General features: G+C 35.9%; 1 protein-coding gene across 1 annotated transcript; it reads right to left on the bottom strand.

Annotated features, from left to right (window-relative positions):
• Positions 1-2,513: 2,513 nt before the first annotated feature.
• Positions 2,514-27,888, bottom strand: MS3_00008341 (uncharacterized protein; the record flags this gene model as incomplete). The annotated part of the gene is made up of 8 exons (XM_035732359.1): positions 2,514-3,322; positions 4,579-4,774; positions 7,237-7,501; positions 14,196-14,286; positions 17,602-17,768; positions 21,293-21,386; positions 26,722-26,829; positions 27,735-27,888. 8 exons carry the CDS (start codon positions 27,886-27,888, stop codon positions 2,514-2,516), a joined length of 1,884 nt encoding a protein of 627 aa, XP_035587567.1.

Genomic DNA, 27,888 nt, shown 5'->3' with positions numbered 1-27,888 from the left:
GAGTCAATTGAAGCTAGATCACCATGGAAAGCCTGGAAGCACTGGACGATCGTTATGTCCTAGTATGGGACTCCTCAGCAGTGTGCATCCACGATCCTGCCTCGCGAGATTCAAAACCAAGGACCTATCAGTATCGCGTGCGAACGCTTAACCTCTAGACCATTGAGCCTGGGTTCGAACCTCGTGGGGTGGGATGGTGGATGTGCACTACTAACGAGTTCCACAATAGGACGAAACGGTCGTTCAGTGCTTCCCGGTTTTCTGTGGTGATTTAGCTTCAATTGAATCATGGTTTCAACTATTAAATTACTATAATATCCATAAAAAAGCCCTTCTGGGAATAAATAATTGTTACATAGATTTGGTTTATACACCGAAACTGCCCAAGGTCATTTCGGATTGAGTTTTTTTATTTTATTTTATTTTAACACATAGATATTGGTACAAGGAGGCACCAAATACATATGCACCACAAAAATCTCATTCGATATGTGTGGGGGCTGTGATACTACCCGGGTGCCCAAATCGAAGCAGGTGGTTTTCTTAGGGGGCCACACCCCGAGCCTTCGACATGAAGGTCTGATCCACAAGGCAGTGGAGCATCGTAAGTAGATGCAATCTCATGGAAGTCGGTGACCAACAATTGGTTCATACGCCTTTTGTTCCCGCAGGATACTGGAGCCCATGTGCACCATTGATTTGGAATCCGGTAAAAGCGCCGGACATTCGCTCTTCGTTCCTTCAATTTCGTAAACAACGCCCCCACCACGAGAAGGCAGTGAGTAGGACTTCCCAGACAGAGGCTATATACGCGTGGCCATGTGAGAGCATCTCGAGAGGAAGAGCGGACTCTCCCCACTCTCGGCCGTACCAGGGCATTTGGGGGCTTTACAATCATCTGAATACTATTATCAGAAACTAATGTAACGGTAAATGTTAATTTCTTGACATAGTGTATCTTTCTAAATGAGATTATTGGCTATATGCTCTTTACACCGATATTCTAGTCACCATATTCATATGTAAGAGGTAAGATATCAAATGATATATAGGTTTAAATAAATTTGAAATCTGTATATTGTAACGCAAAATCCACTTTTACAAATAACAAGTTTGCCAACCAATTCATATACTCAATTCAGTCTCGAAGATGATCAACAAGGTAACTCACTAGATACGGATTTGCGTAGGATTATCTGTCAATGAACAAATGATACTATTGGGCTAGGTAGTATGTGGTTAGAACATGCGACCTACCGTTAAACGATTAGTGATTTAACCACTAATCTATTTCTTCACAGTATAACCAGCTATCACATTAATGTGTTCAGAAGATAATATATCCTAACCTAAACTGAATCCAAAGAATAAGTTGAAACACTATACTAGCTGAGTAAGATTTCTAGCTGTTAAACAAGTAACTATGGCTAGAATCCCCTTAGATTAGTATGGATGTGGTTACTGAACTGTGGTAAGATTTGTGCTTTTCTGTACAGAACTCATTAACATCTTCGAAAAGGATAATATCCAATTTCATTATAAGATAATATTGGCTAAATATATATGTCATTCTTGAAAATTAACTGTCGAAGTATAACCGTTTCCATTTAATGAAGGAAAACTGATGATGGCTTATATATTAGCCAAGTATGTTTAAAATACAGTGGGAGCTGTTATTAACGTTCTGGACTCAATAGGCAGGGCTAGTCAGGATAAATTTCAACAAGAACAATAGGCTGAACAAACCAATCAATATTTCATTGTTGTGGCATAGTGTTAAAATTATATAACTCGTATTCTGGTTAGTGATCATATCACATGGTAAGCAATCAGGCAAAAGCCACATCAATATTAATAAAATAATAATAGATTGTGCTTTCGCATTCCTACAATTGAAGATCATATGGAACTCAAAACAACTGTCAACCTACATTTAAGTCACAGTCTTCAATCCGAACGTCAACACAGTTCTGCTATACAGAGCTGAAACTTCGGGAACTACTACAATCATCATCAAGAAGGTACAAGTCTTTATCAATCGTTGTCTATGCAACATACTCAACATCCATTGGTCGGATACCATCAGCAACAGCCTTCCGTGTGAGAGAACAAACCAGCTTCTAGTTGAAGAGGAAATTAGGGGAAGATGATAGAAATGGGTAACACATACATTATGGAAATCACCAAACTGCTTCATGAGGCAGGCCCTCACTTGGAATCGTGAAGGGATACGGAAAAGTGGAAGGCCAAATAACACATTACATCGGGAATCGGAAGCAGATATAAGAAGGATGAACAACAACTGGAAAGGATTGCCCAGGAGTAGGTTGGATGTAGAGTGCTGCTGAGCGGCCAATGCTCCTCCACGAGGAGCATAACAGGTGTAAGTAAAAGTAAATTTCATACTCAAATATTAGAGAATGATATCCAAGACAAACGAGTGCTTCATCATAAATCATAGTCATCACTCATTTATTCACAATTTACAACTTTTATATCTATTTTAATCATTTTTATACATTGAATATTTGTTCATCATGATTATCACTAGATAAATCATTTTTAACTGTAACAATATTTGTTAAATCATCAAAATTTTTATTATAACATATATAATCAGTACTACTTATAGATTTGTAAGTAGTTTCTGGCTTATCAATAGTATTATTATCCCAATATGATTGATGAAAATATAAATTTTGATTCTGTAAACAACAAGGAACTAAAATATTTTTTTGTTGTGAATGACATAATGAGGATAATTGATTTTTATAGATTTCAATAATATTTGAGTTGGATTTCATTTCATAACAAACTGGGATAATTTTGTCCCAAATTGTATGATCATCATCAACATCATTATCATTATCATCATAATTTTGAATATTTATCTCTTTTAATGTATTATGATGATATAGATTCTCCTCTTGATTATGAAATCTATCATGATGAGTTTTAATTGAACAATCGGATTGAATACATCTCACTTGTGAACAATGATAACTTTGTTGAGATTTATCTTTAAGCATATTATTCATAGAATAATGTTTGTTATCATTTTCATCAATAATAGATTGTAAAGCTTTAGTATTCAAGGGATTATTACATAAGTTATAAGTAATCAATGGAGTACCATTGTATTTTTCATGATTAGATCGATAGAAGGATTGACAACAACATCGACTGTAGGGAGTTTGATATATTGAGGAATTACATTGATAATAGAATGTTATAAAACTGATTCCACTTATTAAAAAAATGATAAAAATTATAAAATTTGTAGAGAATTTGATAAATATATTATCAGATTGACAAATCGAATCTATATATAAAAAAGAGAAATATCAATTAGAAATTGTTTATAATTAAGCAATGATAGATATTGGTTAGCAGTGGAATCTAGGACGCATGCCGCTTCGTCCTATTTGAGACTCATCGGCTGGATGTACCTGTATCTCAGAGTTGATGTTCACTCTGATACTCGATCATTGCAGTCCTAAACATTAATGCGAAGATTCAAACAAACAATACAAAGTGTATTCAAACTTCACGCCATTGCACAAGCGAATGGCTATCAGGATTTAGTAGCTAAGTGGATAACGTGATGACGTTTGAAGCGAACGGTACTGGTTTGGAGTCCCGGAGTGAACATCAACTCTGAGATGCAGGTGCATTCAACTGACGAGTCCCAAATAGGATGAAACGTTGTGTGTCCTGGATTCCGTTACTAGTCACTATCCATCTTTGTTTATACTTGTTATTACTCATAATTTGTAAGTAGTTTGCTTCTTAGATATTCAATAACAGTGGAAATATAATGAAGCCCTTTATTTAATGCAGTATAATAACACATAAAGAATCAAATAGTAGTTCATAATTACAGTTTCTGAAGATATAATGAAAAATTTATGTTGTAAATGTTCATTGACAATATACAAATTAATTCATGAAAGAATAAGTCAAATAACTAAACAGTTTATTACTACGTGAAGTAAGAGCTGATGATATTGTTTAGGATGACAATGAAAGCTCCGTAATTAAACCGTCCAGTTCAAAGAGCTCAAGAATATAAGAAATCCCATGTTTTTCTAATTCTCTTTTCTCTATCTTAAAATGAAACAGTATCACTCCATAGGTTTTATATGTGTAATTGATCATAGATAACCATTGCAAACCCGGAAGCACTGAACAACCATTCCTCAACAGTATGGAACTCCATAAAAGTGCACATTCACAAACCCATAATCAACAACCAATCTCAACACCTCCAATTTCGCGCGTAAACGTTCAGTCTCTAGATTATTGAGCTGACATGTAATGGTGAATAAATCTATCTTCAATCAAACTATGATAATGCTCTATCATCTTATATTTCGTAGGGTGGATAACTATCTCACATCTAACATGAACTGAACTCCACTGATCATAGCTTTACACTAGAACTACATGATTTACATCTATAAACTAGTCAGTAGTGAATGCATTATTATGTCTTGATTAAAAGTAAACATGTACATCACTTGATCGTAAAAGAAGGATTATTAAAAAGCAACTACTTGAGAAAAATATTAAACTTACTTATACTTTTATTCTGTATAAATACAGGAGAATAAGGAGAAGAATATGGTGAAGGAGATATTGAATTATAGTTGGAAATTTTAATTTTCAACGATTTCGTTAACATTAATATTGATGGAAACATATCACTCTCCGATAAATCTGATTGATGTACATCATAATCTAACGATCTCATATGATCATTACAATATGAAGGCTGTAGAATGAAAATATTAAAAGTAAAAGGATTCAGTCATGTTAAATAAATATATTGATAGATGACCTTTAAGCAATACTGAAGTGACCTTGTGAACATCCACCGGCAGGACTATAATTTCTGGACGAACCAATCACGTATAAGATAACAGGTCTCGGATTTTGGCGTGACATTCACCTATCCATTTGGCTGAATAGAGTTTTGGCATTATAGCTGATGTCAGTTCATGATGAAAACCCTAAATCTAATTCCTAACCTTAACGACCAACTGTAAATTATAATTCGAAGTCCTCATATGGTTTTATAACCTTCATTTGGTTCCAGTTATTAGGTGGGCACTCTCAAGGTCATTTTAGCATCGCTCAAATGTCGTCCTTAAATTATAATCTCACCCATTCACCTACTTACTAGGATTAAAAGAAAGATATGAATTAGTATGAGAAATCGGAATCTGGATTTAGAGATAAATGTTAGGATTGGGGATTAGAGTTAGAGTTTTCATTATGAACTGATGTCAATTATAAAGCTAAAATGCTATTTAGGTCTTGGAATAAACTCCATGCTGTCAAGTCATCTAAATGTATCGTAATCAGTAAATACGACTATGATTTTTTTTATTGAGATTATGGACCGATTGATGTCAGATCACCCTTTGAAATCTGGAAGCACTGGACGTCCTATTGTGGGACACCTCAGCAGTGCGCATCCACGATCCCACTCGCTGGATCCGAACCCAGGGCCTTCGGTCTCGCGCGCGAACGCCTAACCAACTGGACCACTGAGCAGGCATGCAGTGGTGATGGTGTCTAACATCAACCAATCCACGAAATTGCGCGACCAACTTCCGTTGTACTGAGGTAGATACCTGTCTCTACTCGACATGGATTAGCTCCACTGGCGGCTCAGTGGTCCAGTTGGTTAGGCGTTCGCGCGCGAGACCGAAGGCCCTGAGTTCGAATCCAGCGAGTGGGATCGTGGATGCGCACTGCTGAGGAGTCCCACAATAGGACGTCCAGTGCTTCCAGGTTTCCAAAGGTGGTCTGACATCAATCGGTTCATGATCTCAATAAAAAAAACTTAGTAATCTCCACAACCCCTATACTAATACAACTATGTTTTCGTTTTATAAGTCACCTAGTTTATGATATTTAGAAACAATTTCTATCACAGAATTAATAAGAGATATGACTTTTGTTATTTTGAAAATTTTCTCCATCATAACTAATTGCTCTATGCTTGGTACTTCCGTAGTATGATAAAGTGTTATTTTTGTCATTGGAAACTACATTTTTCATTTAAGCCAGATAAAACGCCTGAGAAAGAAATACACCTTCCATCATGGATTACAGTAGTGTAAATAACCTCTGTTACCAGAGATGGTTCCTAAGCTGATTACTTCGTTAGTACCATTTAGTCAAAATCCCAAATTGAACGAAATGCACACTCCAGATTCCAATGCTAGCCACTAACTAAATTTTAGGTGAAAAACTGAAATTTTAGATAGTTTATCAAATTATAGTGTAGCTTGGAATGGGAATTAGCTAAATGTAGTCATTTTACAGATAACCCATCTGATCTATGACAGTTTTTTCTCATTTAATGAATAATTTTTTGCTCAGATACTGCAAGGAGATGCTCAATGAAAAATCATGGTAATGTTAAGCATTAAGATTACGTCAGAGGAGGCGATTAACAATGAAAACAACACATCTTAGTTATTTTACGGGAATGAATACAATCTCCATTGTATTCACTAGTACCTATGGTGTATGGAATAACAATAACTTGCCATTTGATCATCTACACTTATTTCAAATCATTTACCAGCTATAATTTGTTATTGTTTCCATTGAATTTTTTCGACTAGAAGAATCTAATGACATGAATTAGTAGAACCTGTCTGAATATTATTTTGTTTTGTTTAAGGTCACGAATAGTTATGTTCAGGTGTATAGGCTACTGTATTAGATACACATTGAATCAACACGCAGATTAACTACTAAAACTTTAACTATGAAAAGCAAAACGATACGAAGGTTAGTCAAAATAAAAATATATCAATATGGGGTTGTGGAGATTGTTGATTTTCATTAAAATCACGAACCAATCTAAGCTATGACCAGTAAAGTTCAGTTCATGTTAGATGTGAGATAGTTATCCACCCTACGAAATATGAGATGATAGAGCATTACCATGGTTTGAATAAAGTTAGATTTGTTCACCATTACATGTCAGCTCAATAATCTAGATACTGAACTTTTACACGCGAAATTGGAGGTGTTGAGATTAGTTCATGATTATGGGTTTGTGAATGTGCACTTCTATGGAGTTCCATACTGTTGAGGAATGTTTGTTTAGTGCTTGCAGATCTTCAGTGGTTCTCTAACTTGGATTGGTTTGTGAAATCGTTAAAATAAAGAACCTCTCAAGGTCAATTAATGTATTATCCTTGGTTTACTTACCCATACACACCATCTAATGTGTTGGCAAACACGAAATATACAATTGATATGTAGTTCTGATGTGGCTGTAAAACTTGCGTTTGAATAAAATCCCATTACATTTGAATTCAATTGAAATGAATTGGCTTCTGTTATATTTGTTAATAACTTCATACTACTGACTGAAGTATATTTATTCAATGGAATGACAAAGTTTCCATATGTTGATAAATGATTTGAATGGAATTTTATTTCGTTAATAACTTCAGGTGAATATAATAGACAACTATAAAAAAGGATATATAATATTGTTCCATATAAATAAACATTCGGTAGAATGATTTTGAAGCAAAGATGTATAGTGGCTAGCAGTGGGATCCAGGACGCTCGTTTTGTCTTACTCGAGACTCGTCAGCTGGATGTACCTGCATTCCAGAGTTGATGTTCACTCCGAGACTTTGTAGTGGCTGTGTTTCGTTAACCAATCACCCTCGTAACCGTTACCATATAATCCTCAACGGTGTTTGAAATCAGAAGGCAAAGAGATGCAGCGACTACAATTTTATTAGCAGATAACTCAGATCACAAAGCAGTGAGGCAAATGAATGAGTCAGCGAACCGAGAGTTCGTGTAGAGTATTAAATGTACATGTATAAATATATATATATATATATATATATATATATATATATATATATATATATATATTGGGAAATGAATGGATCATCGATAATAATAAAGCTAGTAGAATGAATATATGGATATGTGGTAAGCAATGTCAAAGCATATATATTTCATACAAGCACAACAATAATAAAGGTACAATATGTTGTTATAGTACGGATGACTTTGTCCGCTAAATAAGTTAACAAAAGGGCTTGGCTGAGTTAAATGAGAACAAACTCAATTGCACGTGAGTTGCTATAACTTGAACGATTTTCTTCCAAAAAAAATTTAATGATCAAATGATCTAGTGGTTGTCCTCAATTATTACAATTCTTGAAATCGAATTTCCTGAACAGATCACTCTACATTTAACCAATTAACCTATTTCAGGGAGTGTTTCCAGTCTAGGAATATTTGGTGCCTGTGGTTGATTCTACATTTGATTGAATGATATTGATGTTACATAAAATATATATTCATATGTATCTTGTCGACAAAGCACGTTAGTGACAACGTCAAATAGGAAACTATTTAAGGAATGTATATTACCGATATTTGACAATACAAGCGACCGAACAATAAGAGATGAAAAGAAATGTATATGAATTAGTGTAGCCGAAACAGATAGTTCAATCAATGATGGGTGATACAACATATGGAAGAAATTTGTCCAAAATTTACCATAAATTGCGTCACTTACAAATGTGTTTCATACATTTCCAGCTATTTTACAGCATTTCTTTATACCTTCAAAACATTGTCTTTTGGTCAGACGGAAGATAAATCGTACATGAGTTAACTGAAAGGCTATTTAATAAGAAAATCAATGCTCAATCTTTATTTCATGCTTCTTTTTAATGATTGTGAGTAAACAGCATTCACAACCTTGAAGAACTGGAAACTATTTCTGAAATACTGACTATAAGTTTATTTATGTAGTTATTTAAACACATAAACACTGGTACATGGAGGCACCAAATAGATAGGAGCCACATAAATCATTCGATTTGTGTAAGGGCTGAGATACTTCCCTGGTGTCCAAACCGAAGCAGGTGGTTTTCTTAGGAGGCCACACCCCGAGCCTTCTACCTAAAGGTCTGAATCACAAGACAGTGGGGCAACGTCAGGAGATGCAGTCCCACGGTAGCCGGTGACCGAAAATTGGTTCATACGCCATTTGTTCCATCAGGATTCTGGAACCCATGTGCACCATTAGTTTGGAATCAGGGTTTTCCAAATCCCCTAGGTGGACTCTCCATGTCCACCAACCTGGTTAAATTGCTGGATATTCACTTTTCGTCCTCTTGATTTTGTAAACAACACCCTGCCTCAAGAAGGCAGCGAGTAGGACTTCCCTAGTTGTGATTGTTTGCACGTACCCATGTGAGAGGATTTCGAGAGGGAGAGCTGAGTCTCCCCACTCTCGACCGTACCAGGGCATTTGGGAGCACCAACTGCTATTAGTAACATTTAGCGAAAAAGTACTGAACTATTCAGTCAATATTGAGTACTATACAATGCGTTATTCGTCCAGTAGCAAGAAAATCTAATTAACCAAATAAAACAGATATGTATATACTAAGAGAAGACAAAATACCATCATTTTAAGGTATAGTACTGAGTATTTTGAATCTGAATTTATGAAGAGTCTTAAATTTCTTCAAGCCTAAAGAAATTCCTGGTAGATCACTGTTTACATATATGACATAAAAGTCTAGTGGTGTTTCCAACTATCCTTTATTGAATATAATGATTTAGTTTTTACTCACTTAACTTATTATTTATACTGTAGTGTATGCTACTTATACTGTCAGATATAAGTAGTATGTAAGCGGAAGTGGAATGCCTGGTAGCTGAAGAGTGAATTGAAGAGAGCAGAAAAGAAATCTAAGAGCAATCAAAATATCAACAGAATCAGAGGAATAGTGTATTTGTTAAACGACAAATCAAAGAAGATATGCCAATCATGTATTTAATGTATATTTTTCATACTTTACTAAACCATAGTGTAATTTTATATTAGATAGTGAATTGGTTATCCCCTACGTGAGTTTTCGTTCATTTCAATACTACAAACTTTATCCATAAATATTAAATCAGTATACTTTAGAAATTGTCTTGTTAAATTTCCAATACCACACCTTTTTTGATTAGACTCCAATAGACTGTATGTCAAATAAAACAAATTATTACCGGATGATGAATTATAGTGAATGAGAACACAAGTGGGGACATCCAGTTGTATTACAGAATATCTTGGTAAAATCTAAGAACCATACAGTCGATATTCATTTGCGAAATATCCATCAACTGTCTCAGACTTGATTGTTCTATTGTTCCTATACCAATCACAATCTGTTCTTATTCTCTTACCTTCAATTTTCCCAACTTTCTGTGGCCAGATATTCCACTTTCGATTGCTGATACATACTACTTGTATCTGTCGACATCAGTAACGCACACACACACACACACACCACAGAATTAGGTTTTCTTTTATGGGGACTTTTTAAAAGTAAGGTGTTATGAAAGCACCTTTAACTAGCTGTCGTAAATCATTCTGAATTATACAACGTCATTCTCTTTTACTAATTCAGTGCAAAATATTCACAAGAAGAAATAATACTCAATGAAATAATGTTAACAGCTCTAATACATTTAATCAACACTACTACGATTGGGTAATGTAAGTGCCTCACATTATCCAATAAGTACAAAGATCGTAAACATCAAGAATCTACAGGTAAAATGTCATAAGTTTTTAACATCTATGGTACTTTCAGGTAGCTTTCTATCTTAAAGTAAACTATTTGTTTTCCAAATACTCATTTATTCAAAAGAAGATCCGTTCATTTACTATATCATAAATATCTTTATAAATGACTTCAAATAGCTATGAACATTATGAATGAATTTTCAAATCATTTTCTGTATATTACTCGTTTGGCTTTTGTCAACTTACATCACCTATGGCGAAGGCGAGATATCCATCTATCAATAAAAGGACGGGTATGCTACGCGGCAGTCCGTTCTGTTTTAATTTACGGCTGCGAAGCGTGGCCATTAAGAGTAGAAGATACTCGTGATCTACTAGTATTTGACCACAGATTCCTTAGGAATATTGCTGGCATCTGCTGGGCTCACCGGTTAAGTAATAATGAGGTTAGACACAGGGTATTAAGGTGTTAGGTTCCGATAAGCATAATGAATGGTAACTTTGGGATCCATTTATGGACCAATACTAAACCTTTATTTTTATCGTATAAATGTTGAATAACCAAACTACTCATATTCATATTCCTCTTAATATAAGCTTTATTTTGACCTGAAAACTATTATTATACACTTTCATCGCACATCAAATTCACGAATGAAAATGAAAGTGTACATGGTGAGCTACCATTCTTGGACTGCTTAGTAAAAAGAAATCCAAATGGAAGTCTAAACCTATCCATTTACCAAAAACCGACACATTCAAATCGTTATATTGACTTCCATTCAGCACATCCTTTCACTGCAAAGATCTCGCTAGCCCTAAATCTTTTTAGAAGAGCTAACAAAATCATCACATCAGAGGAAGACAAACAAAAAGAACAAATGATTATAGTTAGCATCTTACAATTTAGTAATTTTCCTATGAAGATTATTAGAAGCATATTAAAACAAAACAGTTTATTACATTATAATAATGATTCGAATGAAATGCCTTGGATTGGCACTGTAGTCCTACCATACCGTCATGGCACAACAGAATAAATTCAAAGAATCTTAAAACATCACAGAATTAAAGTGTATTACAAAACAACGAACACACTACGTAATACTTTAGTTCGCCTGAAAGAAAAAATCCCTTTCATGTCCACACAGAACTGCGTCTACAAATTAGGTTGTATCGATCGTGATGCCTATTATATTGGAGAGTCATCCCGCGAAATCATGACTAGAGCCAAAGAACATATTAGGTACACAAAGAAACCTCCTAACAATCCTGTAGAATTGAACCAACTTCAAATTAAATCGGCAATAGCAGTTCATGCCATTTTCAACAACCACCAAATCGATTTTAAAAATATCAAAATATTGCAAAAAGGCTTTTCCAACTACAAAGAAAGGAGGGTAGCTGAGGCGTTCCATATAATGCTTAATTCTACTTCTCTCAATAGAAAGGAAGGTCTTACTATACATCCTACTTGGACCATCTATCCTAACCATTCAGTCTGATCGTATTTACAATTTCACACGATCATATTACAAATTTAAACTCTATCCTTTCTTACCATAAAGGTCACACAAGTTCTCATTCTTAAACAATGCACATGTACATACACACACAAATTTACATACATATCACTTATGAATCACCTTGACAGAAATGACATGACATCAACTTGTTCAGACATGTTTTTTGATTGATCACATGTAATATTCTTGCATTGTTCCGTTGTACTATTTAAACTTGAATTAATTTTAATTTGGTTATTTATTCTCTGAAGAAGTGACTTACACTAAGTCACGAAACATCGGAAAATCCAATTTTCTACTCATTTAGGTATTACAAATATATTATTTTTATTTATAACAATCAACCCAATGCTCAATTTATTCGAAATTATCAATTCAAACCTTGGTAATGACACCTATATTATTATACGTTTTACTATTCTTGAATTATGTCCTGTCTATTAGTCACTGCCTCCCACATTCACAGCCACATTTGGCCAAATCTTGTACAAATGTTGTTTTCTATTTTATGGTACGTTGTGGTCTGTTTGATTGGTATATAAACTCAGTATGTTTGAAATATAATGATTCATATCGCAGCGACTCGGACTGGTGTTCTGGAATTAACTGGCTGGGCTAGGCGGGAAGCAGGGCCAATTAGAACTCTAGGCTGCTCATACGGGTTTACACGTCATTGATTCGATCGATAAGTCACTGCTCTCTAATTGGCGGTATCGTTACGTTATACATTAACAAGGCACACAAGTCACAAGTTGTTGTGATATCCTAGTGAAGATTAAATTATAGGTAACTTCCCAGGATTATTAATGGACTAATATTCTATAAATATTCTTATAGTATAATTATTCAATAACTGTATATTATGTATATTTATCTTTCCCTTATTATAAGCTTCATTTTGACCTATAATTTATTATTGTACGATTTAGTGTCTCTAAATTATGCTCAGTTTATTAACTACTGACTCCCACGTTCACAGTTACTCTTTGGCTTTATTGTGTACAAATGTTATTTCCTATTTTATGGTGCGTTGCGATCTGTTTGGTTGATATATAAACCCAGTATAAGTTGTATTTCGATTGGTGGATAAATCAAGTGATAAAAGCCGGACATAAAGTCATAACAGTTGTAACATACGGATTGATGGTAAATCAGTTGATGAGGTTATTAATCTCCATTGACTGAGATGGTTGGCCCACGTGTTACGTATGCCCAATCACCGATTACCACGACGTGCAATGCTGACTAGTGTTGGGGATGGTTGGAAGAAAGTTAGGGGCGGCCAAACCAAAATGTGGCATCACTCCTTGAATTCACTAACTTCTGGTCTGATCTATGTTGTTAGATGCATACTACTTGGTCCGGGTCCTCGTGGCTATCATAACCAATGATTGGAGACTGGGTGACATTGGCTCAGAATCGATCACAATGGCGTAGGTGTATACACTCTCTGTCTTCTCTTAAACTAAGAGATTAAAATCACTTCATATCTTTCTTTCTACGAACTAATTCTTTCTTCCTGTACTATATCCTTATTGGAATCTTTCTTTTATATATTATCACCACCTAATTAACTACGTCTATGAATTCGGTGTTCACCTTGTTGTGCTAATGACGTATGGCAACTTGAACCGATGCATATATGTGCCTGGTCCTAGGTTGTAGCTGACTGACTGACTGAATGGTATGATTTAATTGAGAAAAGTTAAAAAAGGGACGAATTCTTAGTATTTCACTGAGTGACGGCATAATATACGTTTTTCTTATTAATCTCAGGTAATGTGTATATGATATAAAATTAACATTCAAAAGTTGTTTAATAAGACAAATGCTATTTGACATTCCACTTGTTGAATTTCGAGTTCATCAAGAGATCTGAGGATCCTATGTTATGGATATTCACTTTTGAAGAGTCTCATACTTGAACGAAGCGGTTTTCACAGGTTGTCCAACTATGATCACTTCATGATGTGAAATACAAAAGAAAATCTCAACTTATAGACCTGATGTTGCATTGATCGTACAATTACAGTTTTACTGAAATTACTATAAATATGATTCAAAACACTTACTTTTTATGTACAATTATAATTTCATCTGATTTTGCATACGGTGATGTCTGACTTATGGAACACTGTTCAATACTGATGTATGTGTACGAATCTATATGACAAAAGATATGATACTGATAAGTGAAATCTTTAAAGTTGTTAGGTTTTAGTTCTTTCTATGATTATATCTACAATACCATACACTTTATGATTGAAAAATAAATTATAATCAGTTTTATGGTATTCCAATAGCTTTTGATGGTAACAGTAATGTTGATTCAATTTTTATAAGTGACCGTTTAGACTTTTAAAAATCATATTGCTGACTGAAAAACCAGCTGTAAATATTTCAGTCCTATAGGATGTCAGTCGCGTCCTGAAATCTTTGTGGTAACGTCTTAGATTGGGAAACTGGGCGACTTTAGTTCTAACCTACCAATAAGCTATCAGCTCTCGCAAAATTTCAATCATGTTTTGTTGTTATGTAGAAAGACAATGAAAGTTGGACGATCAAATTGACCAGCTCAGAGGATCCGAATTCACTAAGAACATTGATCAGCCATTGTAAACCAAACAATGTCATGCTCTCCAGTTACATGTACTCATTAAATTCTATTGATCAACTTTGTATTTAAGTAATTACTATGAGTGACATACATATAGCACTGACCATAAAATCATGTTAGCGACCTTGGAGAATTCCATCTGAATACAGCCATACACTATTGTAAAATGTTTTAATGGCAACTCAGTGCAAGGGCCCTCTCCTGAAAATCCTATATTTAAAATTTAGCACATCGATTCACTTAAAATAGGTGATTTTGTAATTTTAACAGTCGCTTTTCTACTACTTCAATATCATGCTACTCATACTTAATTAGTAGTTTGAGTCATGGTCAACTGCATAATTCGTATACTGTCATTTTTGGCAATTGCATATCTCAGCAAACTACTTATATTTCCACATGATACATGTAAGTTCTGTTTTCTGCGATAAAATAAACATTTTAATTTTATTCATATTGAAACATTTAAAAGGCTCACTTCTTCTCTGATTGAGCGTTTGCCAACGTAATTTGATAACTGGATATCTCACGTTTTGTCGTTTTTAAACATGTACAGTTTGTGTCCTATATTTAGTGAAATCAGGCATTTCGAATTTGTAATTTCATGCCTAAATCGGTCATCAGTTTAGAATCCTTGGATAAGTTTTTTTAGTATGCTATATAATTGATATAGATTTAAAATGATCTTCTATGAAATTCTTATCGTAGAAAAAAAGTTTATACCCAATGGAGAGGGATCTATCATGTAGAGAAACTGTAAAGGGATCAAGGAGGCAATCACTTCAACATGTCATGAGGTTCTGGGCTACAAGAAGCATCATCATAAGGAACGGATCACTGTTGACACACCGGATAAGATTCAAGAAAGGAAGAACAAGAAGACAGCAATCAATATCAGCCGAACAAGTGCAGAGAAAGCCAAAGCACAAGCTGAATACACAGAAGTAAACAAGCCAATGGAGAGAAACATCAGAGCCAACAAACGTAAATATATGAAATATCTAGCAATGACAGCGGAAAAGGTTGTAAGAGAAGGAAATATGAGAAAATTACATGATACAACAATGTAGCTCGCTGGAAATTATCGTGAACCCGAAAGACCAATGAAAAGCAAGGAAGGTAAAGTAATCACCGATATTGAAGAACAGTGAAACAGGTGGGTAGAGCACTTTAAAGAACTGTTGAATCGACCAGTCCCACTGAACCCACTCACCATAGGAGTAGCACCCACTGACCTCCCAATCAATGTTGGCCCACCAACAATTGAAGAGATCAACATGGCCATCAGACAAATCAAGAGCAGCAAAGCTGAGAGACCAGACAACATCTCAACAGAGACACTGAAAGTAGACTTAACAGTAACTGCAAAAATACTCAACATTCTCTTCAGCAAGATTCCGGATGAAGAACAAGTACCAACAGACACCTGATCAAGATACCAAATAAAGGCGATCTCAGCAAGTGTGAGAACTACAGGGATATCACTATTCTCTCATTAACAGGAAAAGTCTTCAACGGAGTGTTGCTAGACAGAATAAAAGATTCCGTAGACTCTGGACTTTGAGATCAACAGTATCGATCGTGCACCGACCAAATCGTAACACTACGGATCATTGTGGAACAATCAATTGAATAGAATTCACCACTCTATATCAACTTCAGTGACTACGATAAAGCATTTGATAGTATGGAAAGAACAAAACTATGAAGGCGTACCTGAGAAGATAGTCAGTCAGTCAGTCAATCATTCAGCAACACCGTACTCGCTTCGGTGGTACATATACTAAAATTGGAACGATACAGAGTAGATAGTCAATGTCACACGGAATTCGGATGATAGATTAAACTGCAAAATCGCTCATGGAGGACAACTGACAGACTCGTTCGAAGTAAAGGCCAGTGTCAGGCAACGTTGTTTACTCTCATACTTTCTCTTTCTTCCGGTGATTGACTGGATTATGAAGACGTCAACGTCTGTGGGAAGCACGAGCTAGAGTGGACAGCTTGGATGCAGCTGGACGATCTAGACTTTGGCAATGATCTGGCTCTTCTATCGAACACTTAACAACAAATTTAGGGGGACGACCAGTGTAGCAGCAGTCTCAGCAGCAGTAGGTCTCAACACAAACAAAAGGAAAAGCAAGATTCTTTGATACAACACTGTATGCACCAATCCAATCACACTTGACGGAGGAGATTTGGAAGATGTAAAAACCTTTACATATCTGGGCAGCATCATTGATGAACATGGTGGATCTGATGCAGATGTGAATGCGCGGATCTGTAAAGCAAGTAGAGCATATCTACAAATGAAGAACATTTGGAACTCAGAACAACTGTCAATCAACACCAAATTTAGAATTTTCAATACAAATGTCAAGACAGTTCTACTGTATGGAGCGGAAACCTGGAGAAGTACGACAGCAATCATCCAGAAGATGTAAGTGTTTATTAACAGTTGTCTACGCAAAGTACTTCGGATCTGTCGTTCAGACACTATGAGCAACAACCTATTGTAGGAGAGAACAAACCAGATCTCACTGGAAGAAGAAATCGGGAAGAAGCTCTAAAAGTGGATATGACAAACATTGATGAAAGCACTCAACTGCGTCACAATTTAAACCGTTACTTGGAATCCTCTAGGCCAAAGTAGGAGAGGAAGATAAAGTAGCACATTACGCTGAGAAACGGAGACATACATGAAAAGAATAAACAACAGTTGGATAGAACTAGAAATGAAGGCCCAGGACAGAGTGGGCTGGAGAATGCTGGTCGGCAGCCTATGAGTCATTTGGAGTAACAGGAGTAAGTAAGTAAAATAAAAAGAAAAAAATATTTATGCATAAATAATAAGCACCTACTATTTTGATAATAATACTCTACTTGCAAATGTATAGATTCTCTTGTATGAATCACAGTTTGTGGATATTTCTTGTTTAAATCATTTAGAATTGTAAATTTTAAATTTTGGTGAAGTTTATCTAAACTTTTCGACTGATTCCTAGTAGTGTAATTTCCATGAATCATTCTACAAAAAGAAAAACTAGAGAATAATAAACAAGAAAGTAATGGATAATTATTCATTAGTTTATACTTCTTATACAACTTGTGGATTTATGCCTTATTAATATATTACATAATGATTCCCCAAATGCCCTGGTACGGCCGAAAGTGGGGAGAGTTCGCTCTTCCCCTCGAAATGCTCTCACATGGCCACGCGTATACAGCCTCTGCCAGGGAAGTCCTACTCACTGCCTTCTCATGGCGGGGGTGTTGTTTACGAAAATGAGAGGACGAAAAGTGAATGTCCGGCGCTTTAACCGGATTCCAAACCAATGGTGCACATGGGCTCCAGTATCCTGCGGGAAAAATGGCGTATGAACCAATCGTTGGTCACCGGCTTCCATGAGAGTGCATCTCGTTACGATGCTCCACTGCCTTGTGGATCAGATCTTCAGGTCAAAGTCTCGGGGTGAGGCCCCCTAAGAAAACCACCTGCTTCAATTTGGGCACCCGGGCAGTATCGCAGCCCTCACACATATCGAATGAGATTTGTGTGGCGCATATGTATTTGGTGCCTCCTTGTACCAATATCTATGTGTTGAAATAAATAAATAAATAAATATCGCCAAATAGAGAACAGCGACTTATCGACCGAACCAATGACACATAAAACCCATACGACCAGTCTACAATCCTTATCGATCCCGCTTCCGGAATAACCATGCCTTCTTGTGGAGTCCAGAACACCAGTCTCAGACTCTGCAATATGAATTATGTATCTTAAATATACTGGATTTATTTACAAATCAAACAGACCACATCGTATCATGAAATAGGAAACAACATTTGTACAAGATTTAGTCAAATGTGACTGTGAATGTGAGAGATAGTGATTGATAGACTGGACATAACTCAAGAATGGCAGATCGTATAATAATAGTTCATAAGTCAAAATAAGGCTTATGATTTGAGGAACACGAATATGAATAGTTTGGTTACTTAGCAACTACACTATATATATATATGTATATATATATATATATATATATATATATATATATATATATATATATATATACTGTTAGTCCATAAACAAATCCCAACAGTCATCATTCATTATTCTCATCGGAATATGACAACTTCTTACATTTTTAGAAAAAAAACATCAGTACAATTCATCTTATACAACGGTTTCAGCAAACTTCAGAAGATTGGATTTCGGCTGCTTACTAATCACCTTGAAAGATTTCAAGGTCTCCATCTGATGTCTTGTATCAAGGAGATGTTCGGTGATCGCACCGTTCTGAGACTTTTGGAACATGTTCATTTTATAGTTTATTACATGAAAAATAGAACAATAGATTATGTATATAAGGAAGTTAATGAGTACGAAGATATACTACTGAATATATATCACGTACTACTTTAATATGCATAGTCAATTCAATGATGCTAATTGAATATAAATTCTAATGGAGAATATTGTTCTCATTTTAATATTTTATTATTAAAATTCATGATCATTTCTAAGTGGTGATTTTACTTCTAATACGTGTCTTTCATATAATCGTGTATAGGCATAAATTTCATTGTAATGTGTTTTAATGAAATTGTTTTATTTCTATTCACTTGGTATTGTTTGCTTAAATCTTCCCATTGAGTCTTAAGACTGCAATTGATCAGTCTGTTATTGGCATACATGCATACTTTGCGTATTGTCTCGATATTGCCTTAATTCAGAAGCTTATAAACAAAGATGGATAGTGGCTAGTAGTGGAATCCAGTTTGAAGCGCGTTTCGTCCTATTCGGGGCTCGTCACCTATATAGTTGCAGTTCTAAACATGAATGGAAAGATTCAAGCAAACAATACCAAGTGAATTTAAATCCACGGATCGCATAAGCAAGTGGCTATCAGGACTCAGTAACTGAGTGGATAACGCGATGGTGAGTGGTACTAGGTTCGAGTCCCATAGTGAAAATCAACTCCGAGATGCAGGTACATCCAACTGACGAGTCCCAAATAGGATGAAGCGGTGCGCGTCCTGGATTCCACTATTAGACACTATTCACCTTTAATTATAAAGTTTGTTTTATTTGTGTTTTTTCTGATATAAATCATCTTTTACAACCATCAACATCTATTAAAGTTAACAGATTAGATTCTAGAAATGATTTGTAATACATTTTTATATTTTAATGAATAATATTAAAGGTAAATTGTACTTATTATGATCATCTTATAACTTGTAGAAAGAAGATGAAACATAAATCTAATCACTTTTAGATAGGAAGAATTTCAAAGTAATTGCCAGCTTAGAAGTAACAATGTGAAATATTTCTTCTTTGGATAAGAGTTTTGTTATATCCCGATGAGAATAATGAATGGTAACTTTAGGGATCTATTTGTGGACCAATACTATGCGTATATTATTGTTAAGTAACTAAGCTATTCATATTCGTGTTCCTCAAATCATAAGCCTTATTTTGACTTATGAACTATTATTATACGATCTGCCATTCATGAATTATACCCAGTCTATCAATTACTATCTCTCACATTCACAGTCACATTTGACTAAATCTTGTACAAATGTTGTTTCCTATTTCATGATACGATGTGGTCTGTTTGATTTGTAAATAAATCCAGTATATTTAAGATACATAATTCATATTGCAGAGTCTGAGACTGGTGTTCTGGACTCCACAAGAAGGCATGGTTATTCCGGAAGCGGGGTCGATAAGGATTGTAGACTGGTCGTATGGGTTTTATGTGTCATTGGTTCGGTCGATAAATCGCTGTTCTCTAATTGGCGATATCATTATGTATTAGATTAATAAGGCATAATGCCACACGTTATAACAAGTTTTAAGGGACCTATTCTATTTGAAATATGTTTACATTAAAGACGGATTTAAGCTAGAGAACGTTTGAATATCAGAGGCTATTGGACAGTTGTTTTGACCTAGTTCAGGTTCTGTCTGTCGGTATGCACACATGATCAACACATGAATTGAACCCAGGAATTTTAGACCTGCTGGCTAATGCTTTACTTTTAAAATACTAAGCCAGTATCCAGTGATCCAAATTTTCAACTTTTATCTATTTGTGATATTACACTGTCGTCACACTGTAAACAGCTGGACTCTTGGAACTACCACTGACTACTTTCAAGGGAAATTCTTAAAATTCCAATAAGAAGACGCAATAAGTGAAATCCAATGATATTACTCTTGAAATGAACTGATCTTCATTCTATTTAACGAACTGACTGTAATTCGAAATACACCATGATGAATTATAAATCAACAGTCTAAAGGCAACTGGATAGTTCAATTTGTGAGCTTTCATGGTTCAGGTACCAAAAGAATCGTAGCCACCCACTTTTAAACAGTTTCAAATTATGGGGATTCAGTTGTTTAAAAGCATCTGATTCTACTTGGTTGTCTGGCTAAATTCAATCGGTTATGTAATATCTCTCTCTCCTTTTTATATATGTATATAGCTTCAAAAAGTACATTCTATTGTAGTACAATAATACAAAACTTACTTGATATCAGTTGAATCTATAGTAATATAGTCTTCATTCCAATATGATGTAAATGAAATGAAATATTGTATATCTCTAATCATAAAATCAAATGCTGATTGATATAAAACAATGACAAATGCTTTAAGAGTAATCTCTTTCTAAGAAATGAAAGACAAATGAAACAGGATTATTGAAAACAATTGAGATAATGGTATAAAATACAGATAGTTTTATAGTTGAAATCAATTGAAGTTAGACCACCATTGAGAACCTGGAAACAATAGATGTTCGTTTCTTCCTAGTACGGACTCAGTACAGTTCGCATCCCTGATCCAGCCCCTCCAGCGAGATTCGAACCCAGGATCTACCAGTCTCGCGCGCGAGCGCTTAAACACTAGACCACTGATCCGGCATTAAACTCATGACATTACTAAAATCTTAACAAAACCCCATCTAACAAATATTTTAATTTGACATTTAAACAATTTAACTATCTTATTAATTTCAAAACTGAAGTATTTGATTGAAATCATGAATCGATTGATGTTAGACCACTATTGAAAATCTGGAAGCACTGAACGACCCTTTCGTCCTTTTGTGAGACTTCTCAGCAGTGCGCATCCACAATCCCTCCCCGCAGGATTGGTTCAGAAATTGGAAGCCGATATTGTTGGGATATTCAGAAAAACCCAACATCGAAGCAGCACCCACGGACCTCCCATTCAATGTTGGCCCACCAACAATTGAAGAAATCAGCATGGCCATCAGACAAATCAAGAGTGGAAAAGCAGCAGGACCGGACAACATCCCAGCAGAGGCACTAAAAACAGACGTAGCGGCAACTGCAAGGATATTCCACATTCTCTTCAATAAGATTTGGGATGAGGAACAAGTACCAACAGACTGGAAAGAAGGACTTCTGATAAAAATACCGAAGAAAGGCGATCTCAGCAACTACAGGGGCATCACTCTTCTCTCAATACCGGGAAAAGTCTTCAACAGGGTATTGTTAAACAGGATGAAGAACTGCGTAGACGCGCAACTTCGTGACAAACAGGCAGGATTCCGTAAGGATAGATCGTGTATAGACGGATCATTGTGGAACAATCAATTGAATGGAATTCATCACTCTACATCAACTTCATTGACTACCAAAAGGCATTTGATAGCGTGGACAGAACAACACTATGGAAACTTCGACACTACGGCGTGCCTCAGAAGATAGTCAATATCATACGGAATTCCTATGATGGATTAAACTGCAAAATTGTGCATGGAGGACAGTTGACAAACTCGTTCTAGGTAAAGACCGGTGTCAGGCAAGGTTGCTTACTCTCACCCTTTCTCTTTCTCCTGGTGGTCGACTGGATCATGAAGACGTCAACGTCTGAAGGAAGCACGGGATACAATGGACATATAGGATGCAGTTGGACGATCTAGACTTCGCAGATGATCTGGCCCTTCTATCCCAAACGCAACAACAGATGCAGGAGAAGACGACCAGTGTGGCAGCAGTCTCAGCAGCAGTAGGTCTCAATATACACAAAGGGAAAAGCAGGATTCTCCGATACAACACAGCATGAACCAATCCAATCACAATTGACGGAGAAGATTTGGAAGACGTAAAAACCTTTACATATTTGGGCAGCATCATTGATGAACAGGGTGGATCTGATGCAGATGTGAAGGCGCGGATCAGTGAAGCAAGAGCAGCATATTTACAACTGAAGGACATCTGGAACTCAAAGCAACTGTCAACCAACACCAAGGTCAGGATTTTCAATACAAATGTCAAGACAGTTCTACTGTATGGGGCAGAAACCTGGAGAACTACAAAAGCCATCATCCAGAAAATACAGGTGTTTATTAACAATTGTCTACGCAAAATACTTCAGATCCATTGGCCGGACACTATTAGCAACAACGTACTGTGGGAGAGAACAAACCAGATCCCAGCGGAGGAAGAAATCGGAAGAGGCGCTGGAAGTGGATAGGACACACATTGAGGAAAGCACCCAACTGTGTCACAAGACAAGACCTCACATGTAATCCTCAAGGCGAAAGGAAAAGAGGAAGACCAAAGAACACATTACGCCGAGAAATGGAAATAGACATGAGAAAAATGAACAAGAATTGGAGGGAACTAGAAAAGAAGGCCCAGGACAGAGTGGGTTGGAGAATGCTGGTCAGCGGCCTATGCTCCATTGGGAGTAACAAGCGTAAGTAATTCAGAAAAATATCCCAAAAATTATTCTGTTAAGTCTAACGCTGTCCTTGGGCTTGAGACGGTATCATCTTCCTATTGGTCAATATTTATTTCACGTGTCATTTTCCTACTGGTCAATACTTATTTCACGTGTCATTTTCCTGTTGGCCAAATATTGTACAAATGTTATTTTCTATTTTATGGTACGATGTAGTCTGCTTGATTGGTATTTAAACAGAGTATGTTTGAAATATAACGATTCATATCTAAGAGGCTGAGACTTGCATTCTGGACTCAACTGGCTGGGCTAGACAGGAAGGTGGGACCAATCAGGACTCTAGGTTGTTCTCACGTGTTTACGCGTCTTTGGTCCGATCGATAATGCGCTGCTCTCTAATCTGCAGTCCACAAGTTATAACAGATATGTAAAGGATGAATAACAACTGGAAAGGATTGCTTAGGAGAGGGTTGGATGGCGAGTGCTGATAGCCGGCCTATATTCTTCCACGAGAAGTAACAGGCGTAAAGAATAAGAAGAAGATTATAACATCCATTTATACTTACCTTTTTATGATGAATTTGAATTGATGCACATCTTGTCAAAATATCATAATTCTTAGAAAAATTAAATTTTTTACACCATATCCCTTCTTTAAACATACTTAATAGACAAGTATCATATGGATATGGTGAATTTAATTGATTTGAAATGAATACAATCAAATGTGTTGTATCATTTTTTATAAAAATAGAAGATTGATGTTCCATAGAAAGATTAAAACAGATTGTGATGTTTTTTTGTGTAGCAGAAAGGTCTTTATATTCAATGAAAACAACAAAAGAAAAAGGGGAAAAAAAGAAACAACGATATCATCCAAATAATAATAATTATAGTGTTAATGTATAAATCCAACTAATCCACGAAATTGAGCGACACATCCACTATTGTCTTCAGTGAGTTACTATCTCACAACAGACCTGGTTGAACTCTACTGGTCACTACTTCTCACTAGAACTCCAGGATATACCTCTTAAAGCCAGTCACTAGTGAGCACATGTTGATTAATATCAGATGGGTTTTGTGGATATTATAGTAATTTCAGTGGTTAAGATCATGAGTCAGTTGAAGCTAGACCACCATGGAAAACCTTGAAGTACTGAAAAACTATTTCGTCGTGGATGCGCGCTGCTGAGGAGTTTCATAACAGGAAGAAACGGCCTTTCAGTGCTTCCAGGTTTCCCATGGTGGTCTAGCTTCGACTGACTCATGGTTTCAACCATTAAAATTACTATAATATCCACAAAACTTCTTCTGACACTAAATAAATCTTCGGTTTTTAATCTAATCAAAAAGATCACATCTTTAAGTTGACACTCTCAGAGAGTCTTAATGAATAAGCTAACGCTGAACCAATGAAACGATTATTTGGGATTTATATTTGTTTAATATCGTTTCGGTGAAACTTGTTGATTTTGTGTGTTAAACGTTTCATGGCAAACTATTCGTGGTGTTCAATAATATGTTAGAAGAGGGAGGTTGATTATGAATACAGTGGTCTTGAGTACTGTTAGAAGTATGAGGGTGGTTATCACTTCCCGGTCGCCCACACCGTGGAATGGTTCCTTTGGAGGTACCTGAAAAGGAAATTGGATTAGAGGTGGCCTTAGTGACCAGAGAGCGTGGTCGTAGTGCCCAAGGGACAACTGATTGAGGTCGGTCACACACGACCTTTTTATGAGTAATTTTTGTGTTAGCTCCGTACTTGTTGAGACCTTACCACCGGAGACAGATATCCGTGGTATAAGGTGGCGTGTGCATTTTTAGGGTCTACCTTTTCTAACCCCACCCCTCCTTGTGGGAAGGCAGCATCGATGTCATGCTGGTTGTCTGGAGGAAACGCCTAACTGCTGTCACACCTTTGTACAGTCGGCAGTACGACTTCGCCTTCAGTCCTTAGGTTTGTTGCTTTTAGTCTTACCGCTCTTCAACTGACCTGTCTGACATGGTGTGACCTTGAGGAACGCTTATTCTAGCCAATACAGCTCGGTTGCCTCATCACGATAGGCAAGCCCGACCACTACCTCAAGGTAGCAACAACGGTCGGGTCAATAACATGTTGCTGTATTTTGGCTTGAATTTATTATAGCTTTCTGTATGTGAAATGTACCACATCTAACTTGTAATTACTTTTTACGTATAAGAACAAATTTGTTTATTTTTGAGGCGAACGAAAATATCTCTCTCATTTCCTTTTGTATATTGTACCATACTACTTGTCATAATTCAGTAGTTTGCTGATAGTTACACTTTTTGTAGCATTCTTCATTATGATTCAAAATATTTCCCTAACTCGAATTATTTCTCTTTTCGCACAAGTATACTATTTTCACGATAATCCAAGCCATTTCTCATATTTACGGTAGAACTTCACTTCTTTTTTGCTGTTTATTAGGCAATATGAATGTCACTCTGAATTTCTGTCGATTTTAAACAAATCACCTGTTTTTAAAGGTTCGAAGTCAAAATAATGTTTTATTCGCTATTCGTCACATGACCGTGTATCATCCTTGGATTTATATTGTGCTTCACGAAATTGTCCCTGTCCAGTTATCCGAATCTCTCATCCTGTGTTTGATTGAGTTTCTAATGACATAATTGATACCTCAATACGTTACAACTTTGATCGTACCGTTCGCTTCAGAGTGGACATCAACTCTGGGATGCAGGCACATCCAGCTGACGAGTCTCAAATAGGACGAAACACGCGTCCTGGGTTTCAATGTCAGCCACTATCCGTCTTTGTTTATAAAGCTTGTGACTTTAGGCAATCTCGAGGCAATCCGCACAGGATGTACATATTCCAATAAGACTGATCAATTGAAGTCTTAAACTTCAATGGGAAGATACAAGTAAACAACACCAAACGAACAGAGAGTAGAGTTTGAAATTGTCTGAGTTAACTACAACATCATTCAGATGAGTTTGTGTTATATGTTTACTCTTCATTATTTTGGTTGAACTGAGAAAAAACTTTATCAATTAACTGACGAAATGATCTATAATGACAAACAGTATTTTCATGAATTGGCTTCAGTTACTCAATTTGACAAAAATCAGAAATGGCTAAGGATAGTCTATCCCAAGTTTATTAACCAAAACTTTAGTATGATTTATGATCAAAAGTGAAATTCTTTAGTTATTAGGTAAACTTACGAAATATATTGTCTTGGATGTTCTTACTGATTTCATAGACCTTGCGAATTTGATTTCGTTGGACAACTTCTGGACATACGCAATGTTTTTGACGAGGATGTTGCTCCATTGAGTAACATCTATCACAGACTGGAACTATGAAAGATAAGAGGAAAAAACAGAAATGATCATTTAGTTGTTTAATATAGCACATCAGGTCGAAGAACAAACTTTTTAAATATTAGTAGTCAGTAATTGACTGAAATGAAGTAAAATGTAAATGGGAGTTTCTGATTGAAGTATTTCATATATTTTACAGGGGAAAATCGTTGCTTTTGAACTTCAGAATATCCAATTAAATGGTTAGGCGCTCACGCGCGGAATTGATAGGTCCTTGGTTTGAATCTCTCGGGGAGCCGAATCGTGGATGCACACTACTGAGGAGTCCCACAATGGGACGAAACGGCCGTCCAGTATTTCCAGGTTTTCCATGGTGGTCTAGCTTCAATTGACTCATGAGTTCAACTACTGAAATTTCTCAAAAAATTCTCCACAAAATCCCATCTAATAATCGTTAATAGTTGAATTCATGGCGGACGGTCGCGCAATTTCATAAATTGGTTCAATTCAGAAATTAACACCATTGAATGTCATCACACTAGATTACATGTTAGATATTCATGCACGAGACAGAAAGCCCTGGATTTTTGTGGGATCATAGATGCGAATTACTGAGGAGTCCCATACTAGGACGAAACGGCTGTCCAATGCTTTCAAGTTTCCCATAATGGTCTAGCTTAAATCGACTCATGATTTCAACTATTCTATTACTATAGTGTCCACAAAACCCCATTCGGATAATAATCTAATTATTTAAATTATAAAATAAGATTGTGTCCTGGGTTTACATAAATCAGTCATTCACTTTCATTATAGACCAGTAAAATTTTAGTACACCGAATTTCTAAGTTTTATATCAGTGATAAAGATTTATACTCTGGACATATCAGACAGCTATAAATTATTCACTCCATGGATACATAAACAACGGAATAACTTACTACATTCATAATAATCTAAATATTCTTGATAAACTGGTAAATATCCATCTTGACAAATACACTGTGGTGATAAATAGATATAATTTATCACCTTCCCATTTGAACAAATAGAGTTTGATGATCGACATAACATATCGATTTCGTTACAGAACAT

The sequence above is a fragment of the Schistosoma haematobium genome, chromosome 6 (assembly GCF_000699445.3).
Source record: "Schistosoma haematobium chromosome 6, whole genome shotgun sequence".
NCBI lineage: Eukaryota > Metazoa > Platyhelminthes > Trematoda > Strigeidida > Schistosomatidae > Schistosoma > Schistosoma haematobium.
Note: the sequence above shows the minus strand (reverse complement) of the source record. Positions and strands in the feature narration are given on the sequence as shown.